The sequence below is a fragment of the Natator depressus genome, chromosome 7 (assembly GCF_965152275.1).
Source record: "Natator depressus isolate rNatDep1 chromosome 7, rNatDep2.hap1, whole genome shotgun sequence".
In the NCBI taxonomy this organism is placed as follows: Eukaryota; Metazoa; Chordata; order Testudines; family Cheloniidae; genus Natator; species Natator depressus.
In genome coordinates, this window is record NC_134240.1 from 81,827,883 (window position 1) to 81,853,533 (window position 25,651).

Sequence of the window (25,651 nt, forward strand, 5' to 3'; positions counted from 1 at the left end):
TTTTATAAGAAAAAAGAAAAGAAAATGTGTCCAGCGTATTTATTATAAACTGTACCCTAATTACAGACACTTTTGCCTTTAAATGAAAGTCAACAATACCCCAGAGTGTAGAAGTATTTGACATATGAATACTTAGGGTACAGATAGTACCAAATCTGTGGTCACAACATACTTCCATATAAAAGACACTGAATTAGACCCTATGTGGAATTTTTGCCAGGTAATGGATGCAATGCTGTGGATCGATTCAGGATGGCAGCCATCCGCTCTGAGTGTGTCTCAGGGCCAGACTCAGAGTATTACTGTCTTGAAGACTTAGGCAAACCAAGGCCTTCACTTGAACTGTAAATTCTTCAAAAGCAGCTCTCTATGTTGCGAAGAGATAGGATTTGCTGTTGGTCTGAACCAAACTGAGCAAAAATAGCAAATGAGGGCAGTGAACTTGCAGAGATAACGTATCACACATTTCACTCAAAAAGAGGACTGGTAGACAAAAATGAATGGACTTTTGAAAACAGCATATTCTGCTACTTATTTTATTTTAAAATCCATTTAAATTGAATTGCTGTCTCAGCTCCATCTTAGCATGTGAACTGAGTGTTGAAAAAGTTTCAGCAAGAAATACAGTTTCTGTGCAGATCCACATAACAGAGCCACTTTAAAGAGAGTGTGCTTTATGTTATTATAATGCACCATGCTAAAGAATGGGATTCGTAATACATGATGTTTTGGTGCAGTATTGCTATCAGTCAAAAAGCCATATAGCTTGTGTCATTTTGGTAATGATGAACCTTTTATTCTTTTCCAGCTTTGTTAATGCCAGTCGATACATGTATTCCCTTGCTACTTCATCATTGTCCTTTCTATCTAGCAGGGCATAGTCTGTCCCATAGTCTCCCAGCTCTTAGAAACAAAAAGGTCCCGGCTCTTTGCAATAGTCACTAACAGACGTCCCACGTAGCATCCATTAATCTGGCCTACCCCATCATTCCGGCCCATCGACAGCAGGAAGGTTAGTGATCCTAGAAGTGAGAAACATACACAGTTAGCCGTCAAAGTTGCAAATGTGATCAAACAGCATGATCAGCACCTGTGTGCTTCACAGCACAATGGGACCAAATTACATGGCAAGAAATAAAAGATTTTTTTTTTTTGCTGATTCTCTAGAATGCCCAGCTCTTTGGGATTCAGTCATAGTGTTTTCTGTGCAGCCTGGCTTAGAATCTCCTCCCTCCATGTATGCCAGGAAAGTGGGAAGCTTGTCAGCTTCAGCAGTTTATCTTCTCACCTCAGTCTAGCTGTCCAGCCAGCATTTCTGGCTCCCAGACCCCGCGCAAGCTGGTTCTACATAACAATGAAGCATGCACTGCTATCCAGTTACTTCCCGCTTTTACAGAGCAAGAAGGACTTCCAAACAGGTCCTTCAGGGCCAGGAGAGAGAAAACAAAATGTTTGGTACCAGGTTCCAGCAAAATGAATTAATTCTGTAGTATCTTGGACAAATGCTAAATTCCACAGCTGTGGAATCACAAACGCCATGGAGCCCTGCACTAGCTAAATTGGTCAATTCACAACCTCACAATCAGAGTCTCAGGCTCCTTTCAGACTTAAATGGGCATCAGTTGCACTCGATTCACATTTTTAACGTTTTTGCAACCACAGGGGGTAGACACCTATTTTTATTATTATTATTATTATTATGAAAGCTGAGATTCTGGAGCATAGTTCTCCAACAAAGGGAAAATTCTGCTGCAAATGCCAAGGAACCACAGAATACCCAGGACTCTGATGATGCTTTTGCACAGCTATATCCTTTATTCTTATAATTTGGAAATAAGGGTGGGAGGTGAAACAAGAGAACCTTGTTTTCTCACTCTCTCCTAAACCACAGTTAACCAGGTAACAGATGTTTCCATTTATAGAGGACTGATTCTTATCTTTTATGCTGCGGTAACTCCATGAACTCAGTGGAATTATTCCTGATTTAGAGTAATATAAATCAGAGGAAAATTAGGCTCATGGCATTGTGACATGTATGCACCTCTTGTCTTAAACCTTGGCATTAGAGTGGGTCAATCCAATCCCCTGAAATGTAATTTAAGAAGATCTGGAAAGCTACTCCAGAGTGCCTGGAGAAATATGTACACAGACTGGTATCAAAAGCAAATGGGAAATGCACTCTGGATGTCCTATTATCCCACTGCTACAGCAACTAGCAAGGAAAGGTACTGACTTAAATGGAACTAATTGCACAATAAAAGACTATGCATGTGATTAAGATTTTTCAGGTTCAGGTCGTAAGAGTTTTAAGTCATGATATTTTGCTGTTCCAAGGATTTAATATCATAGTTTGATAAACAACTCATTAAGATAATGGTTTCCTTTATAAACTGTAACCACCATATCCTCCCACCAATATAACAGTAATCAATCAGCAGCAAAGGGGAAGAACATTTCTAAGTACAGAATAATCAAATTGTGTGCTTGTTTTGTTTGTGTGTCAAAAGGATTGCTGAAGAGTTGGCAAGAATATTTTTTTAAGAGGAAGAAAGTAAGAATAATGTCAGATATATAATATTCAAATCCAAATTATTTCCTTCAGCTCTAATTACAGTCCTGTGCAAGTTATGGATTTCTTACAAAGTAATTCTATATAGAGATGAAGAAAGGATCTCATCAGCTAAGACTTGTTATGAGCAGAGCCCAGTTTTACCTGGCTGGTAGGTTTTAAGAGGTTTCTGTGTCAGACTGTTGATGATGTTTGTCACCACAATATTGGCATGGAGCCCAGCATGGTATGCCATCTTCGGTTCCTTCACATCAGCACAATCACCAATAGCATAGATATTATCATACCCTTCCACCTGGAGGTACTGGTTGACCTTTAAAGCACCATTACCCGCCAGCTTGTCCCCTGTTTAAAAAAAAAAAAAAAAAAAAAAAAAGAGTGCATCACCCAAGGCCTGAGGAGTTGAACAACAATGCATATCCAGTGACACAAAGCACTCAGGTGAATCACTACCAACAGCTATATCATTAACTATTCAGTAGAGTAGTTGTGTAGCTTACGTTTGCCACTGCAAGAGAATGACACTTGCCTTGCAAGAAGTCACTGCTACGTGATGCATGATAAATCATGTTTAATGATTTAATGACTTCAGCTGGTACTATCATCCGAGAGCCAACAGTGTATGTAAACCAGGAAAAGAATGGGCCAAATCTTCAGCTACCGTAAACAGTTATAGCTCCACTGACTTCAGTGGAGCTATGGCAATTTATACAAGTCAACAACCTGATCTAAAAATGCTAACTTAGTTCTCAGTATCAGGCTCTCTGAATTGACTTTAAGGGCTAGAGTCAAAGGGTGGCCTGAATAGATTTGGTTGTTGAGAAATAACAACACTCCCAGCTTTGTTAAATGGTAACAAGTGATTCTAGTGAGAATTACAGAATTTCAAATCTATATTGTAGCACATTAATTCTAACACACACGCACATCCCTGCTCCGATTTTCAGGCACTTATATTTTATTCTGGGTGATAAGTTACACTTTGGACTTGAAATTTTTTTATGAATTTTCTCAGCTGAAAGTAAGTTTTGGTGGAAATTTTAGTATCTTTTCCATGAACAAATGGTGATTTTCACTGGTTTAAAAAAAAAAAAAAAATCTGAATTTTTTCCCACCTGGATGACTCAATTACCCTTTTAAAACAGTAGATAATGCATGGTTTTCATCCTCTGAGGACTAGTGCCTTTCAGATGCTTGAAGGTATTTCCTTTGAAAGTTGTTCATTGTATGTGTACAGTACACTAGTTTCTATTTTAACCACATAGGATACAATTCTGCAGATACACAAGTGAAACTGAGTTTGAGCCAGACTATGCTCCCTTCATTTGCTGGCCTCAAATCCCTTTTACCATTTCTATTAGAAGGTGATAATTTGAATGTGCAACTGGTACAATATAAAATGACTACGCCCTTTCTAATGCTGTCTAAAGGAAGAGGGGGTTAAGGGCATGCAAAATTTGAATTAGATGTGCACTTGTTAAATCACACGTTTAAGAAAATGCTCATTCACTAATTCTCACATTTTGAACTAATTGCAAATTTCTTGCATTAATTCTCGCATTAATTCTCACATTTTATTTGTCTTCCCCTCGAAAACTTGGAAGACAGATGAGTGATATTTACTATAGAATATAATTGGCTTTTAATTTTAAAATGTAAAATACTTTAATTGAAATATAATATCGTGGGAAATATTTTGTTGCATAGGTTTTTAAATAATTCACCAAGTAGAATTAGCTGAACACCAGGGCGCAGATCCTCAAATGGCGTAAAGTGTCCTAGCTCCACTGACTTCAGTGACAGTGTTACAACAGTGGAGGATCTGCACCCAGGCATTTTAAAAGGGGTTAACCCTTCACATTTAGGTGGAGAGTCCTAAAAGTGTTACAGGCCCACTGCTAAGTGCACCAGCTACTAAAGTTCCTTCCTAATTTCCCCCATTCGCCTCCAAATGCTTTGTCTCTAGAGCACTGTATTACCAGCACATCGAATGATTCATCACACTCATAGAGAATACTTGTTCTTACGCTACCAATCACAATTTAGCACATTTGGCACTCTCTATATAGGATCGCTCCAGGATTGGAACAACGGGTGTGCGGGCTCAGTTACCGTAGTGCACTGACAGATGAGTTTAGCAGCAGGAGTGAAATCCTGGCCTCACTGAAGTCAGTGGGAGTTTTGCCGTTGACTTCAATGAGGCCAGGATTTCACCCAGGACCACAACAGTAGGATGTATTGGGAGTCTACCTAAAGTTAATGGTAGGGGAAGGTGAAGAAATAATACAAGCCACTTAGTGCATAAATATATGCCCTCTTCCACAAACTTCCACCGAAGGGCCACTTTCTTTTTTTGAAGTGTAAGCTTTAACCACAGAGATTAAATGTGCTCTAACTATACCAAGTTAAATGTCAATACCACTTGCATACGGTCTCTAAAATACTGAATTGGAATAAAATTTAAAACATTTTATTGCCTGTGCTGAAGAATCTTAGCCCCACCCTGTCCTATGGTTTTAACTTACCAAATGCACTGCTGTATGCCGATGAATTGATCTTTATACCAGTGCAGAGAATCACCATGTCAGCAGCAACCTCCATGCCCTTTTCTGTCTTGACTGCCATATTCTCTTGGAATCGGTTTAAAGTCAGCATATGCAGGTTGCTGACTCTGTCACCTGTCATAAGAAGCAGCAAGAGGTCTTTGTGATCATTAGCAGGGATGCTGCTACCCTCTAAGCCAGTGACTACTGTACCCCTTTCAGGAGTCTGGTTTGTCTTGCATATCCCCAAGTTTCACCTCGCTTAAAAACTACTTGCTTACAAAGTCAGATATAAAAATACAAAAGGATCACAGCACACTTACTGAAAAATTGCTTACCTTCTCATTTTTACCATATAATTATAAATCAATTGGAATATTTTACTTACATTTCAGTGTATAGTATATAGAGCAGTATAAACAAGTCATTGTCTGCATGAAATTTTAGTTTGTACTGACTTTGCTAGTGCTTTTTATGTAGCTTGTAAAACTAGGCAAATATCTAGATGAGCTGATATACTCCTTGGAAAACCTGTGTACCCTAGGGGTACGTGTACCTCTGGTTGAGAACCACTGTTCTAAGCAGCATAAGGTGCTTTCTTGGGCACCGAAGCCTAAGGAGTGCAAAGTGTGTTATTTTTAACAAAAATACTTTTATAAAGATTGTACATTTAGAACACAGATTACAATATCTGTTCTACGCAAGACATACTAAAATATCTCCTGAAGTTTCAGATAATCATGTTTAGTTTCCTCCATTTGTTCCTTTCCTGGAGTTTACCATGTTTTCATCCTGAATTCCCACTATCCCTTTTATCTTCTGTGAAGTGCCTTGACATCCAATGGCAAAGCCTCTTGTCTCTGCAGATAGTCCAGTCACTTTTCCATTGCCCAGAAAAGCCTGATCCTGTAGCATGCTGACTACCTCTTGGGTGATGCTGAGTGCCCTTCCTTTCCATTGAAGTCAATGAAAGCTGCCAATGCTCAGAACCTCTGAAAATCACTTTGGTGTCGAAATGTGAATTTCAGAACCTAACTTTAGGACCTAACGTTTAAAAATATTGGCCAATATATACTACAGGCAGAGCTGGTAGCCTGACCGTTTTAAGACCCTCTTTTCAATTCCTTATATATAGCTTTGCCAAACTGTTTAGGCTGAAATTTTCCATGCCAGGTGCCTCCATCAAACTGATCAGCTAAAATTGTTCATGCAATTTCAGAAAATAAGACTGGGGGGGGGGGGCAACGACATTGTTTTGTCAGTGTTAAAAACAAATTTCTCAACCTGTTTTGTTGAGACACTCTAGACCCTCCATGCTTTGACGCAAAGACATGAAATTAGGCAGGAGGGCTGGCTTTTTGTCAGATATACCTTTTGCCATTCCTGTGTACATCCATTGAAATGTATCCAAGTTATAAGCCTCTGAAAAACTCAGTTTGCATATGTTCAGTAGAGCCTTAAGAGTTGTCAGCTAAATTCTCTGAAAATGCATCTGCTCTGGGCATGCTCCATTCCAGGCCTGCAGGGGCTGAGCAGGACTCTCCTGTAATTGCTCCTCCCAGCTGTCATGGGATACTGTGGTGCCAGACAGAAACTTAGCAAGGAGACTGTCCCTCCCGTGCTCTCAATTCTTCTGCTAGAGTCCAGGCAGAAAGCAAAAGGAGGACGAAGCAGAGGATTTGAATGCAGAGAGATGAGAAATGGGGAAGGCATGCATGGCTCACAGGACCAGTTCTGCCAGTGCAAAAATGGTTCTCTCCTGCACTGCCTGTGGCAACAACTCCTTTTTCCAACATAAGATCTCTCAGGTATTTTGGAGGTGTTTATCCACTACCTTAGCTGCTTCTCATCCCCAAGAATAGGCTGAGCCCTGGTCTACACTGGGAGTAGGCACATACACTTCAGCTCTACATTTTGTTTCCATACTGCTAGTTTTTTCCAACTGACATGGCATGTTCAGGCCCTCACTTCTCATGAGCATGAAATCACTCTAGAAAGGCATTTTATGCTGGTTTACCTAATGTGACTCTAGAAAAGCTATCAAAGGGAATGTGTATTGTATCCCATTACAGGAGCAATTGATGGGTCTTCTGCTTTGCCCTGGGAAAGCAGGGGAAAGTCCAGTGAACCCTGCTTCACTCAGCAGCTACCTTCTAGCAGGTATTGAAGAGAGCCCTAGTTAGTCTTTCTCACCAGAAACAAGCATTAGAGACAAAGGTTCCTTATAGGAGAAGGAGTTAGAGATGGGGAAGTGGGGCAGGAAGCTTTGAGGATTTGTAGAGACTCAATCTGAGTTAGAGAAATATTAAATGAAACTTGTTAAGAACATACTTAACAAGAGATGCACTTCTTTCCTGAGAAGAATCTCCTTCACCACCTGCCGGACACTTGGTAGGAGCTCCACATCAGCCAGTGCGATTTTTGAGTGAATGAGGGTGACCTGTGGACAAATGCAAAAGAACTACAGCCAACTGGGGGAAAAGAAAACAAAAACAAACCTGAGTCAGCCAGGAACAAATACTACTTAAACAGCATTGCGTCTGACTGCTGTCCCAGCAAGCATGCAAAAGCAATAGCCAAGCCTGAGGCTTCTGGCTTTCAGCATGCATTTCTTGGCAACAAAGGCAGAGTAGGGTGGATGGGTGAGCGGAAGATCTTGGGAAGCTATTCTGCTTCCAGCCAACCCCAGCACCAGGATGCACTGCAGGAATGCTGGCTGTGAGGGCGTTCACAAATGTTCACTTCCAGCCTTGCTGGATATGAGGCTCTATGGAAAATGGTTGTGAAGGAGTTTAGCTACAGCAAACCCAAACTGCTCTAGCAGGGGCATTGTGGAAGAACACATTTAAGTCACCAGATGAAGGAAGCAGCTGGTGGAGCATTAATTATTGTGTAAGTAGTTTCTTGTACCTCTTTGGCTGGATATTCTGTTTTGATCTCTGCAGCCATCTCCACTCCAGCAGCACCACCACCTACTATCACAATACGTGGAGATTTCTGGAGCTTGCAAAGCCAAAAGAAAACAAAATTGTATCTCCTTGTTGCATTATTTCATAAATACAGTAACCTAGAGTGAGGCATTCAGCCAGAACACTCATTCTGGCAGCACCAGCCATGCACCTTCCCAACTTGTAGGAAGACCTTCTTATTAAAGCAGAGTCCACACAGAAACTGTTATCAATAGAACACCCTTTGTCTTCTACCCTCTGGAATGAGAGGTGGAGCTGTCCCACCAAAAGCACCTTTTAAATCCCATCCTAACCTTGAAACACCCTTGGCAGATTTGGCCCTCAAAAAAAAAAATAATAATAATCTTGTATTTCAATGGGAAGCATTGATTAGGATACCTGAGTCCTAGGGAAGGGCTGGCAACTGTCAAATGCAACTTGTTCACCAGATTTCAGGTGAATTTTTACTATAACAATAAGCCACTCCAAGGTGCGCATTAGAAGGGTAGCATTGCAGCCTGTTATAAGGCATGAGGTGGTGTGCCTTCATCTACCCAAGAAGTGCACCTATCACCTATTAATGCTGACCTTAGAGTGGTTTACTACCATCAGAATCCAAGGCCCATTCATTTAGATCTAAAAAGAAAAATAACTTGGGGGCAGGGGGAAGGAAGGGCTGCAGACATGTTGTGCAATGTCTTTCCGTTATGAAAAATAGTACTTGGAGGATGATCAATTAGTAGTCAAAAGGGAAGTGGCTGCTATGGGATCAGGTGGGTCCAGCATTTTACATGTCCTACTTTAAAAATCATCGCACCTTTTTAACATAATGGGCAGAGGAATTTTCTTCTTTCGGGATGAGATCCCAACTGTGCCGGCTGGCCTGATGCATGACTGTGATATCACCAAAGAGGTGTTTAGCAGGGTGGCTGGCCCATTAGGATTGGAAGGTCTGGTGCCAGACAACTATTGTAAAGGGGTCACACCATTATAAGAGCAGCAGGAGACTGAGGTAGTTGTGGCAGAGGCCAGGCTCCTCAGAGAAGACTGAGACTGGGGAGTTGCCCTAGGTAGGAGAATGGAGAGTAGCCTGCTAAGGCAGGAGCAAGACCCTGATACCAGGGGAGTTTGGCAGTCAGAGCCTGAGACCTGAGCTCCAGCCAGGTAAAGCCTGGGAGTGGTGACTCAATAGCTCTGAGGAGAGGGGGTGGAGGGATTCCCTCCCTAAGGAAGAGGGACACACTGAACTGGCATAGGGCATGGAAGGGCAGAATGTATGTGCAGTTCTTAAAGAGGCCCCTGAAGAGGAGGAAACAGAGGGACGGTGCTGCAGCATGACCGCTGGCCATGAGGGACAGTGCTGTTGGCAGCTGCTCTGTTACAAGGTCCAATGGTCTAATCTGCCCATAGCTTTGTATGGTCAGCATCCCCACCCATACACTAGCGTATATTACAAGGAGGCCTATTTCACTACTGATACAGGCATCGGAGCTCCGACCCACAATTCTTCAGTTGTGATATATAGGATGCTACAGGAAATATTCCCTATTAACCCTCATCCCTTGGTCCAGACTCCACTGTTGATTTAATCACCGTGTAGAAAGCCCTGATTTTCCATTTGTACTTTTCTAAAGAAAACTGCTATCTCAGTGATTGAGATTAAAACATGTTTTAGTGGTTGATTTACAACTAAATAGAGAATTTACTCTAACTTTGATGTATTAACTATACACATTTAAGCAATTATAAAGCTTAATAGTTTCAGATCCTTATTTGTACACTTAGTCTGTAACAGATGAGCACAAATGAGGTTATCTAGTAAATAAGCAATATCATTCACCATCTTGTATCAAGGTGCAGTAGAATGGTAACTGAATTTAATCCATCAAGCAAAGTTTATTAAACAAAGCCATCTTAAATGTTTTAGATACATAACTTGAACAAAACACGTTTCATATTTACAACTAAATGATTTATTAAACAAAGGCATTAACTACAGTCATGGAACTAAACAGATTTCAATTCAGCCTGGAGAAGTTTTCAAATATGCTTAAGTGAAAGTTCCTTACTGCTTAAGTCTTTTGAAAATGAGACAGTTACTTAGGCTGTCCTTTAAACTTTTACAATAAGTAGCTCTCATCTCTCCCTCATTTTTGTTCATAGACTGGAAGAGACAAGTATTCCTGCTTTTTCAATTCCCAATTTATTTCTCAGCTTTGAATGAATTAGTCCAAATTCAGAAAGTATCTTCTGTGCCTGCAGAAGAGGCTACTGCTGTCAAAAGCTAGTTTTGCACATTCAGTTCTGGTTCCAGGCGCTTAGCTAGTGACTTTCAGTTCAGCTGTGACTTTTAAAAGATCAAACATATTGCTTGAATGGTTCACCTCCAGTCCTGAAATTTGTTCTGGTTGGGAATGACTGATGGGTGATAAGATGCCCATGTCATACCACCATCTTCTTCTGCAGTTAAGCATCTACCTTGGTACTTTGGGTAGAGAATGTTGGCAAGAAAACAAGGTTTAGTAAGTGATTGATCCATCCCATTTCTTCACTGCCTGCAATCTAACTGTTGTTTGGTATTTCTTCAATGTCTCTTGAAATTCTTTCCAAATATCAACCATATCAGCAGTCTTTCTGTAGTCTGTCCAAGGCTATAGAAAGTGATTGATCCATCCCATTTCTTCACTGCCTGCAATCTAACTGTTGTTTGGTATTTCTTCAATGTCTCTTGAAATTCTTTCCAAATATCAACCATATCAGCAGTCTTTCTGTAGTCTGTCCAAGGCTATAGAAAAAAGTTTCAGTATATTCAGCACATCCTCTACATTTCTCTTTAGTCCAGTGTAGACTACTGTGGCTCCATCTATTTTGCCATGATTCTTCACAAGTTATCAGAATAGGCCAGGCCATAATAAGTAGCTCAAAACAGCCAACCATTGAATGTCATTGTGCATCTTGGAGAATTAGTTTGAATCTTCCTGCTCTCTTCAGTGAGGCTGAAGCAAAGTGATTATGGGAAGTATTTTGCAATTTCAACATTTTCCTTAATTCCTGGAGTTGTACTTTAGTCTTTGGTTAAAAGGTGCATCAAATGAGTACGGCACACATTATAAGTTTCAGGGTCCCTTCATTATCTTCTAGATTTCATCTGTGTTACATTTGCAGTATTGTCTGTGACAAAACTATGGACTTGACACTTGAATTTTTGTTCAGTTGTTGTTTTTACTGCTACTTTTAAGTATTCTGCTCTATGGGCAGTGTCTAATTGTTTCTGTAAGTTTGACAACAGAAGATGGGGTTGTCTCAAGCACATATTACAGGACTATTGTATACACTGTTCCACCCATCAAGACTCAGATTAACAAGCTTCCTGTCAAATTTTTGCACACTGTTTAGTTTCCTTCTCATACACTGTATCCAGCAGTCTTCTAGCAATGTCTGCTTGCGGGGTGGAGAGTGACATGATTCAATCATTATGGACCAGGCTAATGAAGTGTTTGTTCTGAACTAGATGAAAAGGAGAACTTGTTGCATAAATGAATCAAGTAATCTTTTCACTTACATGGTCTTGCTGGAATTTGCTGGTCCTGATTACCATGGGTTTATTGGATGAAGAAAATCTGGTACAGGAAACCGACTGTATGTTTAATTGCAGCACTACTAGTGATACCAGCAAATGATGGAAATTCATAACCTCTTACTGTATAGCTATGCTAGACTCTGAAACAAAATGGTAAAGTCAGTCACTGAGTATTACTCAGTGCACAGCTTTAAAAAAAAAAAAAAAAATGGAGATCCCTCCTACTGCAGCTGTGTGTACCACTGTTTAAATGATGATTTAGTCTAAACCCAGTTTTATAGGGAAATTAAATAAAGGATTATCTGTCTATTTAAACCCTTAACCCTAGCAACATAAAACATCTTGAGTTTAAATGTTTAAATTCATAAATGCCTAATAAAACTTTAAACAGGAATAGTTAAACTAGGATGAGCAATGAGAGATCATTTCAAAAGTCCAGCAGTAATAGTAAAAGTGAAATTGATATACTCCCACAAAAAACTACCATACCAATTATATTTTGAATGCTAATGTTTTGAAATGCATAAGTAATCCATTCAAAAGGTAAGCTTATAACCATCTAAGTTCTTTACTAGCACAGTAAGAAATGGTGGGCAGTCCATAAGATTGGAGCAAAAATAAAGTTTGCTAACCAGTTGATCCAGACTGATGTAGACATGCCGAACAAAGTCACTGCCTTCTGAAGAGCATTTTTCACAGTGTCTTGTTCTGACAATCAGGCCTTGCAGCTCTGTTGCACTGTTTACATTTGGCACATGTTCTTTTTTACTCAGAGGTACAGGAATTTCTTGAAAATATTCCCAGATAGGGTCTCTATGATCCGCAGCCATGGCAGGCCTTCCCTATTCTCCCCACCCCCCACAGTTCCTCAGTGTTGAAATCAACACTAGAGGCTGCACTCTGAAGAATGCTATCCCTCCCCACACCATCCTGTTTAGACACCAGTGTTGCTCCTTTCTGGCTGCACACTCTGCTCCTTCTCCCTTGTTACAGAACTCCCCTTATGACATTCCAGGGTACAGTCCAGACCAGCGAGGGGCTATGTCACCCCTGCCCTTCAAACTTGGGTGCCTCACAGTGTTCTACCCCTGTAGCACTCCCACCTGAGCCACTCACAAACAGCCTTCTAGCATGCAGGTTACACCCCGAGCATCTGTGTGTAGTTGCAGCCTGCCAGCCACACACCAGTCACACTCTGGCTTCCACCAGCCTTGGTTCCACTTGCAGAGTGACCCCAGCACAATCCCAGTCCTGAATTTTCCCCCAAAATGTATGTTCTGCCCTGTCCTTTGTCTTTATCCTGAACAGCCCAGATACTAGATCTGTTGCCCCCCTAAAGGGATCAATTTTCAACAATTTGCTACCATAAATGGAGTTACCCACACAGTTCAGTTTAGACAATACTGGATTAGTTTAATTAAAGAATAAAACAAATTTAACTACAATGAGAAGTTTTTAGTACAAGTATAAGGGAGCAAACTCAAATGGGTACAACATAAAACACTTCCTAGTACTAAAACTTAAACTAGGCTTGGTTCAAGGTGAAGTCCCTTACCACATGTTCCCAGTAACACTGCTGATCAAATTCTCAGGCCTGCATCTGCTCCCAAAGGCTGTTTCTTTTGTTGTCTTAAGTGAAAAAGAGATTTATAGGAAAAGATACCTTGGGGTGTTTTGCCCCTCACTTTGTAGTCCTGTTCCCCTCTGAAATGCATTTTCCTGAGGTTTACCCCTAGATAAAGTTCATTACTGCTGTGGGGCTGGAGTTATGGAGTCTCGTGGTGAAAGGTTTCATGCTGTTTTCTAAGATGCAGATCTGTTTGTTCCTGCTTCCCCTTTCTTGCCATACAATGGCCACTTGTCACAAGATTGCACATCAACTTTGACACTCATCTAGAGTCATCAGCTTGTCCTTTGTCTTTGAGAAACTGGTTTACCCAAACTTGTCTGGTAAATACATTTCAAACCTTATTTCAGTTCGTTACTACACATATTTCATCATATTACCACCGAAGTTGAGTGAGTTAGTTCAGATGATACTCAGCCCTGGTCTACACTACGAGTTTAGGTCAAATTTAGCAGCATTAGACCGATTTAACCCTGCACCCATCCACACGACAAAGCCATTTTTGTCGACTTAAAGGGCTCTTAAAATCAATTTCTGTACTCCTGCCTGACAAGGGGATTAACGCTGAAATCGACATCGCCGGGTCAAATTTGGGGTAGTGTGGACACAATTCGACAGTATTGGCCTCTGGGAGCTATCCCAGAGTGCTCCATTGTGACTGTTCTGGACAGCACTTTCAACTCAGATGCACTAGCCAGGTACACAGGAAAAGCACTGGGAACTTTTGAATTTCATTTCCTGGTTGGCCAGCATGGCGAGCTCATCAGCAGAGGTGACCATGCAGTCCCAGAATCGCAAAAGAGCTCCAGCATGGACCAAACGGGAGGTACTGGATCTGATCACTGTATGGGGAGACGAATCCGTGCTATCAGAACTCCGTTCCAAAAGATGAAATGCCAAAATATTTGAAAAAATCTCCAAGGGCATGATGGACAGGGACCCGCAGCAGTGCCACGTGAAAATTAAGGAGCTCAGGCAAGCCTACCAAAAAACCAAAGAGGCAAATGGCCGCTCCGGGTCAGAGCCCCAGACATGCTGCTTCTATGATGAGCTGCACGCAATTCTAGGGAGTGCCCCTACCACTACCCCACCCCTGTCCGTGGACACCTGCAAGGGGGTAGTCTCACGCAACAGGCATGAGGATTTTGGGGATGAGGAGGAGGATAGCGCACAACAGGCAAGCGGAGAAACTGTTCTCCCCGACAGCCAGGAACTGTTTATCGCCCTGGAGCCAATACCCTCCCAAGGCAGGCTCCCGGACCATGAAGCCGGAGAAGGTACCTCTGGTGAGTGTATTTTTGTACATATAATACATGGTTTAAAAGCAAGCGTGTCTAATGATTAATTTGCCCTGCAGACTTGGGATGCATTCGCGGCCAGTACAGCTACTGGAAGTCTGTTAACATGTCTGGGGATGGAGCGGAAATCCTCCAAGGACATTATTAAGGGGACATTCAGATGTGGTCGTCCCTGCTGGGCTGTTTGCCTGTGGCTGAAAAGAAATCATCCCCGCTTTTAGCCACGTGGTGCGGGGGGGGGGGGAGAGACCGTTCACGCTGAGCTGTTCGCATTTGGCTGGCAGGGATCTTCCCTGATGCTAGTCATGCGGTGGGAGGAGGGGTGAAGCGATCATCCCAGAGAATTGGGTGTGTGGGGGGTGGGGGGGGGTTAGTTGGGTTTGTGCTGCACGTTAACCCGAAAACCGCAGCCCCTCCTTTTAAATGGCCAACCCAACAGGTGCTTGGTATGGGAAAGGAGGGCGCTGCTTTTTGAAACCATTCCCACATGTTATGAAGATTGAAGAAGCCGAAAGATTGTGGCTTACCATGGCTGCCTGCAAGCCAAATTCTGTTGCCCGGCCCTGCGTGTTTGATCTCACACACCAAACTGGCAGGCCCTCAGTATAAGAGGCAAAATGCAACCTTGTATCGAAAGCACGTGCTATGTAATGTTAACAGCTTGGTTCACAGTGAAAGAGCCTACCCATTGTTCTCTAAAATGTGTCTTTTTAAATACTACTTTCCCTTTTTTTCCTCCTGCAGCTGCAAATGTTTCAACACTTCCCCTATCATCTCCGTCCCAGAGGCTACCGCAGATAAGGCGGCAAAAAAACTGCACTTGCGATGAAATGTTCTCTGAGCTCATGCAGTCCTCCCGCACTGAAAGAGCTCAGCAGAATGCGTGGAGGCAAACAATGGCAGAGTCCAGAAAGAAGAAAATGAATGCGAGGACAGGAGGGACGAGCAAGATGAGAGGTTGCGGGAGCAAAAGGAGAGGTGGCGGCAACGTGATGAGAGGAGGCAGGATGCAATGCTGAGGCTACTGGGGATCAAACTTATATGCTCCGGCATCTGGTGGAGATGCAGGAAAGGCAGCAGGAGCACAGACCACTGCTGCAGCCCCTGTGTAACCGCCTGCCCTTCTCCCCAAGTTCCATAGCCTCCTCACCCAGACGCCCAAGAACGTGGGGGGGCCCCTCCCCTCCGGGCACCCAGCCACTCCACCCCAGAGGACTGCCGAAGCAACAGAAGGCTGGCATTCAATAAGTTTTGAAGTGCAGTGTGGCCTTGTCCTTCCCTCCTCCCCTCATCCACCACCCTATCTGGTGCTTCCCTCCTCCCCTACCCCTCCTGGGCTACCTTGGCAGTTATTCCATTATTTGTGTGATGAATTAATAAAGAATGCATGATTTTGAAACAACAATGACTTTATCGCCTCTGCAAGCGGTGATGGAAGGGGGGAGGGCGGTTGGCTTACAGGAAAGTAGAGTGAACCAAGGGGGCAGGTTTTCATCAAGGAGAAACAAACAGAACGGTCACACCGTAGCCTGGCCAGTCATGAAACTGGTTTTCAAAGCTTCTCTGATGCGCAGCTCGCCCTGCTGTGCTCTTCTAATCACCCTGGTGTCTGGCTGCGCGTAATCATCAGCCAGGCAATTTGCCTCAACCTCCCACCCCGCCATAAACGTCTCCCCCTTACTCTCACAGATATCGTGGAGCACACAGCAAGCAGCAATAACAATGGGAATATTGGTTTCACTGAGGTCTAACCGGAGTCAGTAAACTGCACCAGCGCGCTTTTAAAGGTCCAAATGCACATTCTACCACCATTCTGCACTTGCTCAGCCTATGGTTGAACAGCTCCTGACTACTGTCCAGGGTGCCTGTGTATGGCTTCATGAGCCATGGCATTAAGTGGTAGGCTGGGTCCCCAAGGATAACTATAGGCATTTCAACATCCCCAACAGTTATTTTCTGGTCTGGGAAGTAAGTCCCTTTCTGCAGCTATTCAAACAGACCAGAGTTCCTGAAGATGCGAGCATCATGTACCTTTCCCAGCCATCCCACGCTGATGTCGGTGAAGCGTCCCTTGTGATCCACCAGTGCTTGCAGCACCATTGTAAAGTACTCCTTATGGTTTACGTACTGGCTGCCAAGGTGGTCTGGTCCCAAGATTGGGATATGCGTTCTATCGCCCCACCAGTTAGGGAATCCCAAAGCCATCCACTATGACCTGCACGTTTCCCAGAGTCACTACCCTTGATAGCAGCAGCTCAGTGATTGCATTGGCTACTTGGATCACAGCAGCCCCCACAGTAGATTTGCCCACTCCAAATTGATTCCCGACTGACCAGTAGCTGTCTGGCGTTGCAAGCTTCCACAGGGCTATCGCCACTCACTTGTGAACTGTGAGGGCTGCTCTCATCTTGGTATTCTTGTGCTTCAGGGCAAAGGAAAGCAAGTCACGAAGTTCCATGAAAGTGCCCTTATGCATCCAAAAGTGTCTCAGCCACTGGGAATCATCCCAGACCTGCAACACTATGCAGTCCCACCAGTCTGTGCTTGTCTCCCGGGCCCAGAATCAGCGTTCCACGGCATTAGCCTGCCCCACTGCCACCAGGATGTCCAAACTGCCGGGGCCCATACTTTGAGAGAAGTCTGTGTCCATGTCCTCATCATTCTCATCACCGTGCTACCGTCGCCTCCTCGCCTGCTTTTACAGGTTCTGATTCTGCATATACTGCAGGATAATGCATGAGGTGTTTACAATGCTCTTAACTGCCGCGGTGATCTGAGCGGGCTCCATGCTTGCAGTGGTATGGCATCTGCAGGAGAGCAGAGTTGCAGCGGAAGCGGTGGCTGACAACGGATGCCACGAGAATAGATATTTATAGAGAACGACGAGAGGACCTGCGAGATGGATTCATGAGAGCAGGAGAGCAGAGTTGCAGCAGAAGCAGTGGAGGATGACAGTTAGCACCGAGCACATTTCCCGTGGAAGAACACACGTACCGGGAGCCCATGACAGATAACATGGAGAAATTTGCTATTGAGACAATAGCAGCAGAGCAGAGTTGCAGCGGAAGCGGTGGATGACAACGGTTAGCAGTCCTACTGCACCGTCTGCTGAAAGCAGTATGGCGTCCACACGGAAAAAAGGCGCGAAACGATTGTCTGCCATTGCTTTCACAGAGGGAGGGGCGACTGACGAAATGTATCCAAAACCACCTGCGACAATGTTTTTGCCCCATCGGGCATTGGGAGCTTAACCCAGAATTCCAATGGGAGGCGGAGACTGTGGGATAGCTACCCACAGTGCACCACTCCGTAAGTTCATGCTAGCCACAGTAGTGAGGATGCATTCCCCCGACTTAACGCGCTTAGTGCGGACCTACGCAATCGCTGTATAAAATCGATTTCTAAAAATCAACTTCTATAATATCCACCTAATTTTGTAGTGTAGACATACCCTCAGAAGGCATATTTTGTACAAAGATTACTACAATAGCGTGTAGGGTGTGAATGCAGGGGTGCATTCTGCCACACTCTGGCCCCATCCCCATACAAACCAAAGAACTTACAATCCGAGACTTCTGCTTGTGTAACCCATATATCTTTTACACTCCAATATTTTATTTGTTTAGAGACAGAAGGAGGCAGTTGAGAAATTAATGGATTTATATCTGTCTGCATATATAAGCAAGGAGACTGAATAAGCCCATTTACTTGAAGTGCCCAGAACCATGCAGAAGCAAGGGCTGGTAGTTACTGGGCAAATCCATGTTTTTCCATAAGCTGGAAAGTTTTGATGGTTGGTGGAGTCATAAGCATTCCTAATTTGAGATCGCATCTTATCAGCACTGAGGTAGGGAGACACTATAAATAAGAGTAGACGACCGCCCAGGTGGGCTCAGCTGATGATCCTGATGAGATACATGATGGCATCTCCTGGAGAGTGAGTGAGGCAAGCTGTGATGACTTCACCAGTCTCTCACACCCTCAGCACAGCCACAAGGTCCCTCACAAGATCGATCCCTTAATATACTATATGGACCACTGTGCCATATTTATAGTTTGATCTCAAAAGTTAGAATGTTTTCCCCCTGATTCCCTCTAGAAAAGCAGCTTTTAACTCAATTTTTGATGGAGCCTCATGGATTTAGCATTTATTTAAAAGTTGAGATTAATGCAAAATGTGCTAAGGTCTAAAATTATAATAATTCAAATTTCATTTTTAAAAAGAAAAAAAACCCTTCAATTTGATTTAAATAAAATGTATCCATTTTGCTAGCCCTCTCTCTGATCCAAGCACCACTGCACTATAACACCCCACTCACCCCTGAACTCCGAATTTGGATGTTGCCAGCACTCTTGTTAGTTTCATCCTCCCTCATCTGGATACCAATAAGAGCGCTCACCATAACTATAATTTCTTATATCTTTCTCAAAAGGACAGAGCCACCCACCACTTTTTCCACTGATGGTTTTCAATCTCACCTCCTTGACCATGTCTTCATACGTCTGAATGGCAGTTTCCATGTCAATGATCTGGTTAAACTTTCCAGGGAAAGGCCCATCACTGCCTGTAGCAAGGATAAGGTGAGAGTAGAAAAGCTCCTACAAGGGGAGAGAGTGGGATCAGACATCACTTTGAGAAGTCCAAGGTAAAGGATACCGAACACTGAAGTCGCTTTGCAGGTGGTGCTCTGACACCTCCCCCTGCCCTGGAACTAAATAGCAACACTCAATTCAAAAACAAACATCTTTTGCAGAACTAAATGATTCATATAATTGTTTACCTGCATTCAATCTGAAGATATTAATGGGGACTTGGTGAGTCTGAGTTTGTAATGGGATATCACAGCCTCTTTTCTAGGTGCAATCGCTATGCAAAATGGGTATTGTGGCTTCAGTCCAAGTTGTGACAGACAAATATGTACATGACAAGTTACCAGCAGAGCTGGCCCTTATACTGGCCATCTCTACAGAGTCTAGACACTGAATGGAAATGGTGCAGACATAGCTACACTCTCCTTTTAAAGGTGGTCCCTCCAGAACAGGGTTAAAAAGCTTTGGCAGGGCAGTCCTGGTAAGGTTACACTGTTGTTGTCCATACATTTATCCTGTGATTGAGAGACTTCTGGACTATTAATTTAGCAGTTCTTACCAGCAACAAGGAAGGGAACAGCTTGTCTGAGGGCCTGACTGGACCTGTGGTGCAGCATTCAGTCCTGGCTTACTGCGTAGTTGCTGGGCTCCGCTTCCCAGCTCAACCCTACGCCCTGTCACTTTGATAAGTAGGAAGCTGCCACATGAGGCGTGTTTTGGGAATGAAGGGATGCAGAGGTCTCCCTGGTGAAACACTACAATTAAAGCTGGGCAGCTACTCTGAACTCTTCTGTAATCATTGGCTTGAGTTGTAAACTGAGTTTGCTTGGGTCATGCCCTGCCCTCTTTTGTATGGTCACTTTGCACAACAAGTGAGTTATTTGCGGAGACTCACATAAAGTGAGTTTTTAGCTTGAACATCTGAGGACTCATAGGCTCTGACTCCATGGGTGTTCTGGGGCTGGAGCACCTACACAAAAAAAAACAGTGGGTGCTCAACATCCACTGGCAGCCCTGCAGGTCAGCACCTCCCTGTCCGCCCCCCGCCTGCCCCGGAACAGCTGTTCTGCGGTATGTAAGAGGCACTGGGGAAGAAGGGGAGTAGTGGGGGTGTAAAGAGGTGGAGGGGCATAACCATGAGGGGGCCGCAGCCTACCCACTTAGCATCCAACCAGGCCCACCCAAATCGGGGCCGGAGCCCCCCGAATCCACAGGCTGTGACTCCTGACTCTGGTTCGGTGTCCGTCCGCCTGGTCATGTCCCTCTCCTGCCGGTGCTGCACGCTGCTGCCCCACCCCAGCACCCCCTACCCCCGCCTTCAGTTGAGGAGGTGAACAGTGGGAAGGGCGGGGCCGGCCAGGGGCAATGGGGTACACTGGTCCGCCTGGCCCTGTGCTACCAGCATGCCCCTTCCTGTTGGGGGTGGGCCCATGCTGCGCCACACTGCTCCCTGCCCAGCACAACGGATTCACTATGCTCTGTACCCCCTGAACCCACTATGCCCAGAGCCCCCCCCAAACCCTCCCACATTTCCAGCACAAATGCACAGTGCTATGCACACCACCACCCCTGCCCAGCGCCCCCCCCGCACCACAGCTGCCCAGCACCCCACACAGAACCCCCCACTCGCTAGTTTCCCAATACACACAGAATTCTCCTCCCTCCCTCCCAGTGCCCTTCCCCACAGCCCCACCACCACAGCTAAACAATGCCCCACACAAACCCCCAGTGCCCTGACACACACAGATCTCCCCCACTGTCCAGCACCCCCAACAGGCCCCCACTGCCTAGCACCCCAAAACACACAAACCTCCCCCACTGCCCAGCGCCCTCCACACCCTCACAGCCCAGCACCCCATGCGTACCTCCCAGACACTCACTCCATCACACCCTGCCCCCTTCCCTGGCCGCACTCACCAGCCCTGCTGGGAGGTCCCTGGCTCCTATGGTCAGAGCGGCAAGGGGGGGTCTCCAGACTCTCCACGTGCTGCTCCTGCCACAAGCGCGAGCTCTGTGGCTCGCACTGGTTGGGAAAAGTGCCAATGGGAGCTGCTGGAGCCGCGGAGCGGGGCTTGGAGGCACTGGCAGAGCGCAGAGAGTGCCCTGCCCCTAAGAGCCAGAGGGACCTGCCAGGGGGCGAGGTGGGGAGTCCCGGCGGTGCTTACCTGTGGCTGCTCCTAGGAAGCATCTGGCAGGTCCCTCTAGTTCCTAGGGTTGGGTCAGGTCAGGGGGGGCGGAGGGCTCTCTGCCCACTGTCAGTGCCTGCAAGCCCCGCCCCCGCAGCTCTGATTGGGAAGGAGGGAGCCGGTGCAGCACACAAAGCCCCCCTCCGCCTCTGTGCCTAGGGGCCACCCGCACTGTGGGCTCCTGCCAGCGGGCAGGTGCCAGGAGCTGCCCCAGGTAGCGCCACCAGCCCCAGGACTTTGGTGCGCGCAGTGACTCATGGTGAGCGGTCCCCGATATCGGGACAAAGGGCGTCCCGACCGATGTGCGGTCGGGACGCGGGACAAATGTCTTAATATCGGGATGTCTGGTCACCCTACTAAAGAAACAGAGTAAATCTGAACATGAGAGTGAGAAGAAAATCATCTGCTCACTGCTGCATTTGCAGGGTAAAATTATTCATCGGAAGTCATTAAGTCAGCCTGTCCCCAATGCACTCACCTCATTATCATTCAGCAAGACTTTCTGCCTCAGTAAGTCTATTCCAACCACCTTAGCTTGTCGGAAGCTCTCCTCAAAGGTCACAGAGTAAGATATGAAGGTTTTCTTGGCAAATCCTGCAATGAAAGAAGGTTAATGCCACCTATATACTGGTTAAGAAAAAAGGAAAGTAGGGGGACTAGAAAGCCAATTTTCCACTGTGTTTCCAGAAGTCCTATTCAAATGGCCCTCCTTTGGTTATAAGAATTTGCTTTCTTGTTACACAGAATAAAGACCTGCTCCATGACTAGTGTCCTGACATCTATTCTCTCTGCCACACAGTAGGACCCAGAAAGTTTTTGCTTCAGTTGACAAGAACTGAAAAAGGCAGGCATACAATTAAGGGTGTATGCATTAGTTTTCCTGGAAGTCCTCATGTAGCCAAGCCAGAAACCTCATTTGGAATCAAGTGATTGAGGGAAGAAGTGTTTCATAAGAAAACCACAACTTAAGCCAACAAGGCAAAGCCATCTTAACTTTAGGGATAGGTCAGCAATTTTCAGACTATGGTCCATGGACCTCGAGTAGAGCCCTGTGCAGTGAAACACAGAATGAATATTGACACCAGACCACTGGAGGGTTATGGGGCTGGAGGGGAGGTGGGTCACTGAAAGTCTCTCTCAAGGTATGAAGTCGGATTTAGAATGAAAGAGTTGGAGAACCACCATGCTATTCCTTGCAGGGTAATCATGGGCCACAACAGGAGCTATTTTCCCTTAAACTGTCTCAGCTGCATGTATTAGACAAAGATATTAGATGTCAGGAGGCATACTATTTTAATGTAGATCTAAATCTGGTCTCATGCTATTTGAGAGCATTTCTTTTATGACTTTTTACATTAAGTCCAGGACCAGGATATGTACTGGAACACTGAGGCAGGCTGAGAGGAAGGGAGGTTTTTTTAAACTAACTAATCACTACTGAGAAGAGAAAGTCAGTAAATTACCAGTAATATTTCACACCCGGGCAGCATGTCTTCAGTAGGGGATTGAACTGGCGTAGCTATATCAATATTGCCAGCCCCAAGCATTCTCTCACACTCACTCACACAAAGATTTTGCAAACCAACTTCCAGGAGCATCAGATGTGCATCTGACAAGGCCCTGCTCCATCCTCATGTCCAGGCCACCTGGCCAGTGGCTTGGCATGAGCAACTCTAAGGCTGTATGCATCCGATGAAGTGAGCTGTAGCTCACAATAGCTTATGCTCAAATAAACTGGTTAGTCTCTAAGGTGCCACAAGTACTCCTTTTCTTTTTGCGAATACGGACTAACACGGCTGTTACTCTGAAACAAGTCAGCTGCCACCCTACCCTCTCCTTCCTCCCCTTCCCCCCCCCTCAAAAAAAAACCAACTAAAGATGAATGGCTTTTAAATCATTTGATTTTTTTAGACGCTGAAAGTTCTTATTTGCCTTCAGGCCGTTGAGCTTTTGGTGTCACACTGTCAAGCCTCTCTCCAACCTTAAGGACTAAAACTCAATGTAATTAAAGCTGAGATTCTCAAGTAATTCCATTACTACTGGAGCTGGGGCTCTAAAGGAAAAAACATAATATGCAAGGCCCTCAGCAAAACCATGTCACTAAAACCTCAGTGCAGATGAGCCCTAAGATCCTGAGGAATCTCAGCTACAGGGCTCATGCCCCTGCTGTTAGAGTAACATTCTAAGTATCAAAGAGGCTTAAGATAGCAATTCAGAGTAGCAGTCATCTTTCAAGTTCTTGCTTATGGTAGAGTGATCATCTTTAAATCTTCACAAATGCCTGTGCAAACAGTGTTCCCTATTCCTGGGGAAACTCACAGCTGGCATAACTTTACAAATTTGCCTTTGCAGATAACTATTTTGTGGGAACAACTGCATTTGTGCTGTCACTGGGTAAGTGAATCAGAAGTCTGCAGCTCAGGTTTCTCAGAAGGCAGTAGTGGTCTCAAGTTTTATCAGAATACAGAAATAATTTAGTTTAACCACAGCTAGAGACATTTTTCTATTTTGGAATCTTACAAGAGTTTTTTAAAACCTGTGCAGTTCCTCTTTCAGAAAGAAGCTCCACATACCCCAGTGGGGTAAACAGATCACAAGGGACCAGAGATGGTCCACAGACTTTAGGAAAAAGCACGTAAGTTACCGGTCTCTACAGAGGCCCGGAGAGCACCCACATTGTGGTGGAATGCATCTCTCATGTCCACAAGAACAAAGGGGATTCCCCAGGACTTTAGTTGTCTGGCAGCTGCAATTCCCCCGAAACCTCCTCCAACGATCACAACACGCACCGAGTCGTCCACTGAAAGCTTGGATCCCATCCTAGATGGCAGAGCTGCTTCTTCAGGAAAAAAAGAAAAAAAAAAAACAAAAAAAACACCACACTAAGAAGAAGGGAAACAATAAGGGTGTCACAAGAGTGCCTTACCTGTGGAAAGTAAGGACTTGATCCTGCAAAGACTTAAGTAGTCCCACTGAAGTCACTGTGACAAATCACGTACTTAAAGTACTAACAATGAGTAAAATAAAAGCCAGGATATATATGGTCTGAAGACTAAATTTCAGAACAGTTTGAAGCAGGCACTACTACAGCTCAGCTTCTTACAGGCTCTCTCTTGCCTCCCAGATAGCTGACAGGAGTGCAGCAAGGAACATGCAGGTGGAAACAGCAACACAGACATTTTAAGCAACAGGAATAGTTGCTTGAGATACGGAGTTTTATTCTTCCTCCAAAAAGTCATCACTTTGCACATTGTGAAAAGGCAGAGGGGAATCAGGCCCGACATGCTAGAGTTTTGTTGTCAACAGAAATCTGTTTTGAGAGGGATACCATGTTTGTAGAAAATATTTTAATTGAATGTACCAATATCTTCTACAACAGGGGTTCTCAACCTTTTTGTTTCTGAGCCGCAAACAGGCTATAAAAACTCCACGGCCCGGCAGTGCCACAACAACTGGCATTAGAGGGTAGCAAGGAGAGCAATTGCCCAGGGCCCCATGCCACTACGAAGCTAAGTTGCTCAGGCTTTGGCTTTAACCCTGGGTGGTGGGGCTTGAGGGTCCCAGGGCTGCAATCCTGTGAGGCGGGGGCTTTGGCTTTCTGCCCTGGGTCCTAGCAAGTCTAGCACCAGCTATGCTTGGCGGACCCCCTGAAACCTGCTCGTAGCCCCACAGGGGGCTGCAGACCCCTGCTTCAGAACCACTGCCCTAGAAGAGCAGGTCCTGTTTCCTAACTGTCTATGTCAGTGGTTTTCAACCTGTGGTCCACAGACCCCCCCCCCCGGGGGGGGGAGCTCAGACTATGTCTAAGCTTCCCAAGGGATCTGCATCTCCAGTCAAAATGTGGGGGTCCGCACACCTTTAGGAGCTGGAGGAGACTTTTTTTTTTAAAAACATGCCAGCTTGGCTGCCATCCCTTCCCTTTCTCTGCAGAGTATACTGGAGAAGGCATTGCTCGGCCAGCACCGAATTCAGCGTCAAACCGAACTCCAGACCCCGGCACAAAATCCCGGGGGCAGCGGGGTGGGGGGGGGGGTCACGGAAAGCCCTTTGGAGCACAACGAGTACGCGGGCCAGCACCAAAGTGCAGTGTCTGTCTCCACCGGACTCCCTGCCTCCGCTTGTAGCAAGCGAGGGGAGCGGAGCCTCCCCGGCCCGCCGCCTGCTGGAGCCCGGCGTGCAGAGCCAGGCTGGCTCCAGCATCCGTCTGCTCCACTCACCCCCTCCTCGCACCACTGCAGACCCGCGGTGGGCGATGGAGGAAACCCAGCGAGTGTCCGCGCATGCGCGTCCCCACGGCTGGGGCGAGCGCA

At 45.1% G+C, this 25,651-nt stretch overlaps 1 protein-coding gene across 1 annotated transcript; it reads right to left on the reverse strand.

Moving 5' to 3' along the window:
* Positions 1–35: 35 nt before the first annotated feature.
* AIFM2 (AIF family member 2) lies at positions 36–25,651 on the reverse strand. Its single transcript, XM_074958914.1, has 9 exons — positions 25,559–25,651; positions 23,986–24,180; positions 21,820–21,935; positions 19,045–19,164; positions 8,023–8,115; positions 7,444–7,552; positions 5,095–5,247; positions 2,714–2,914; positions 36–1,022 (listed from the first exon to the last, which is right to left on the reverse strand). Exons 2-9 carry the CDS (start codon positions 24,158–24,160, stop codon positions 868–870), a joined length of 1,122 nt encoding a protein of 373 aa, XP_074815015.1. The 5' UTR covers positions 24,161–24,180; positions 25,559–25,651; the 3' UTR covers positions 36–867.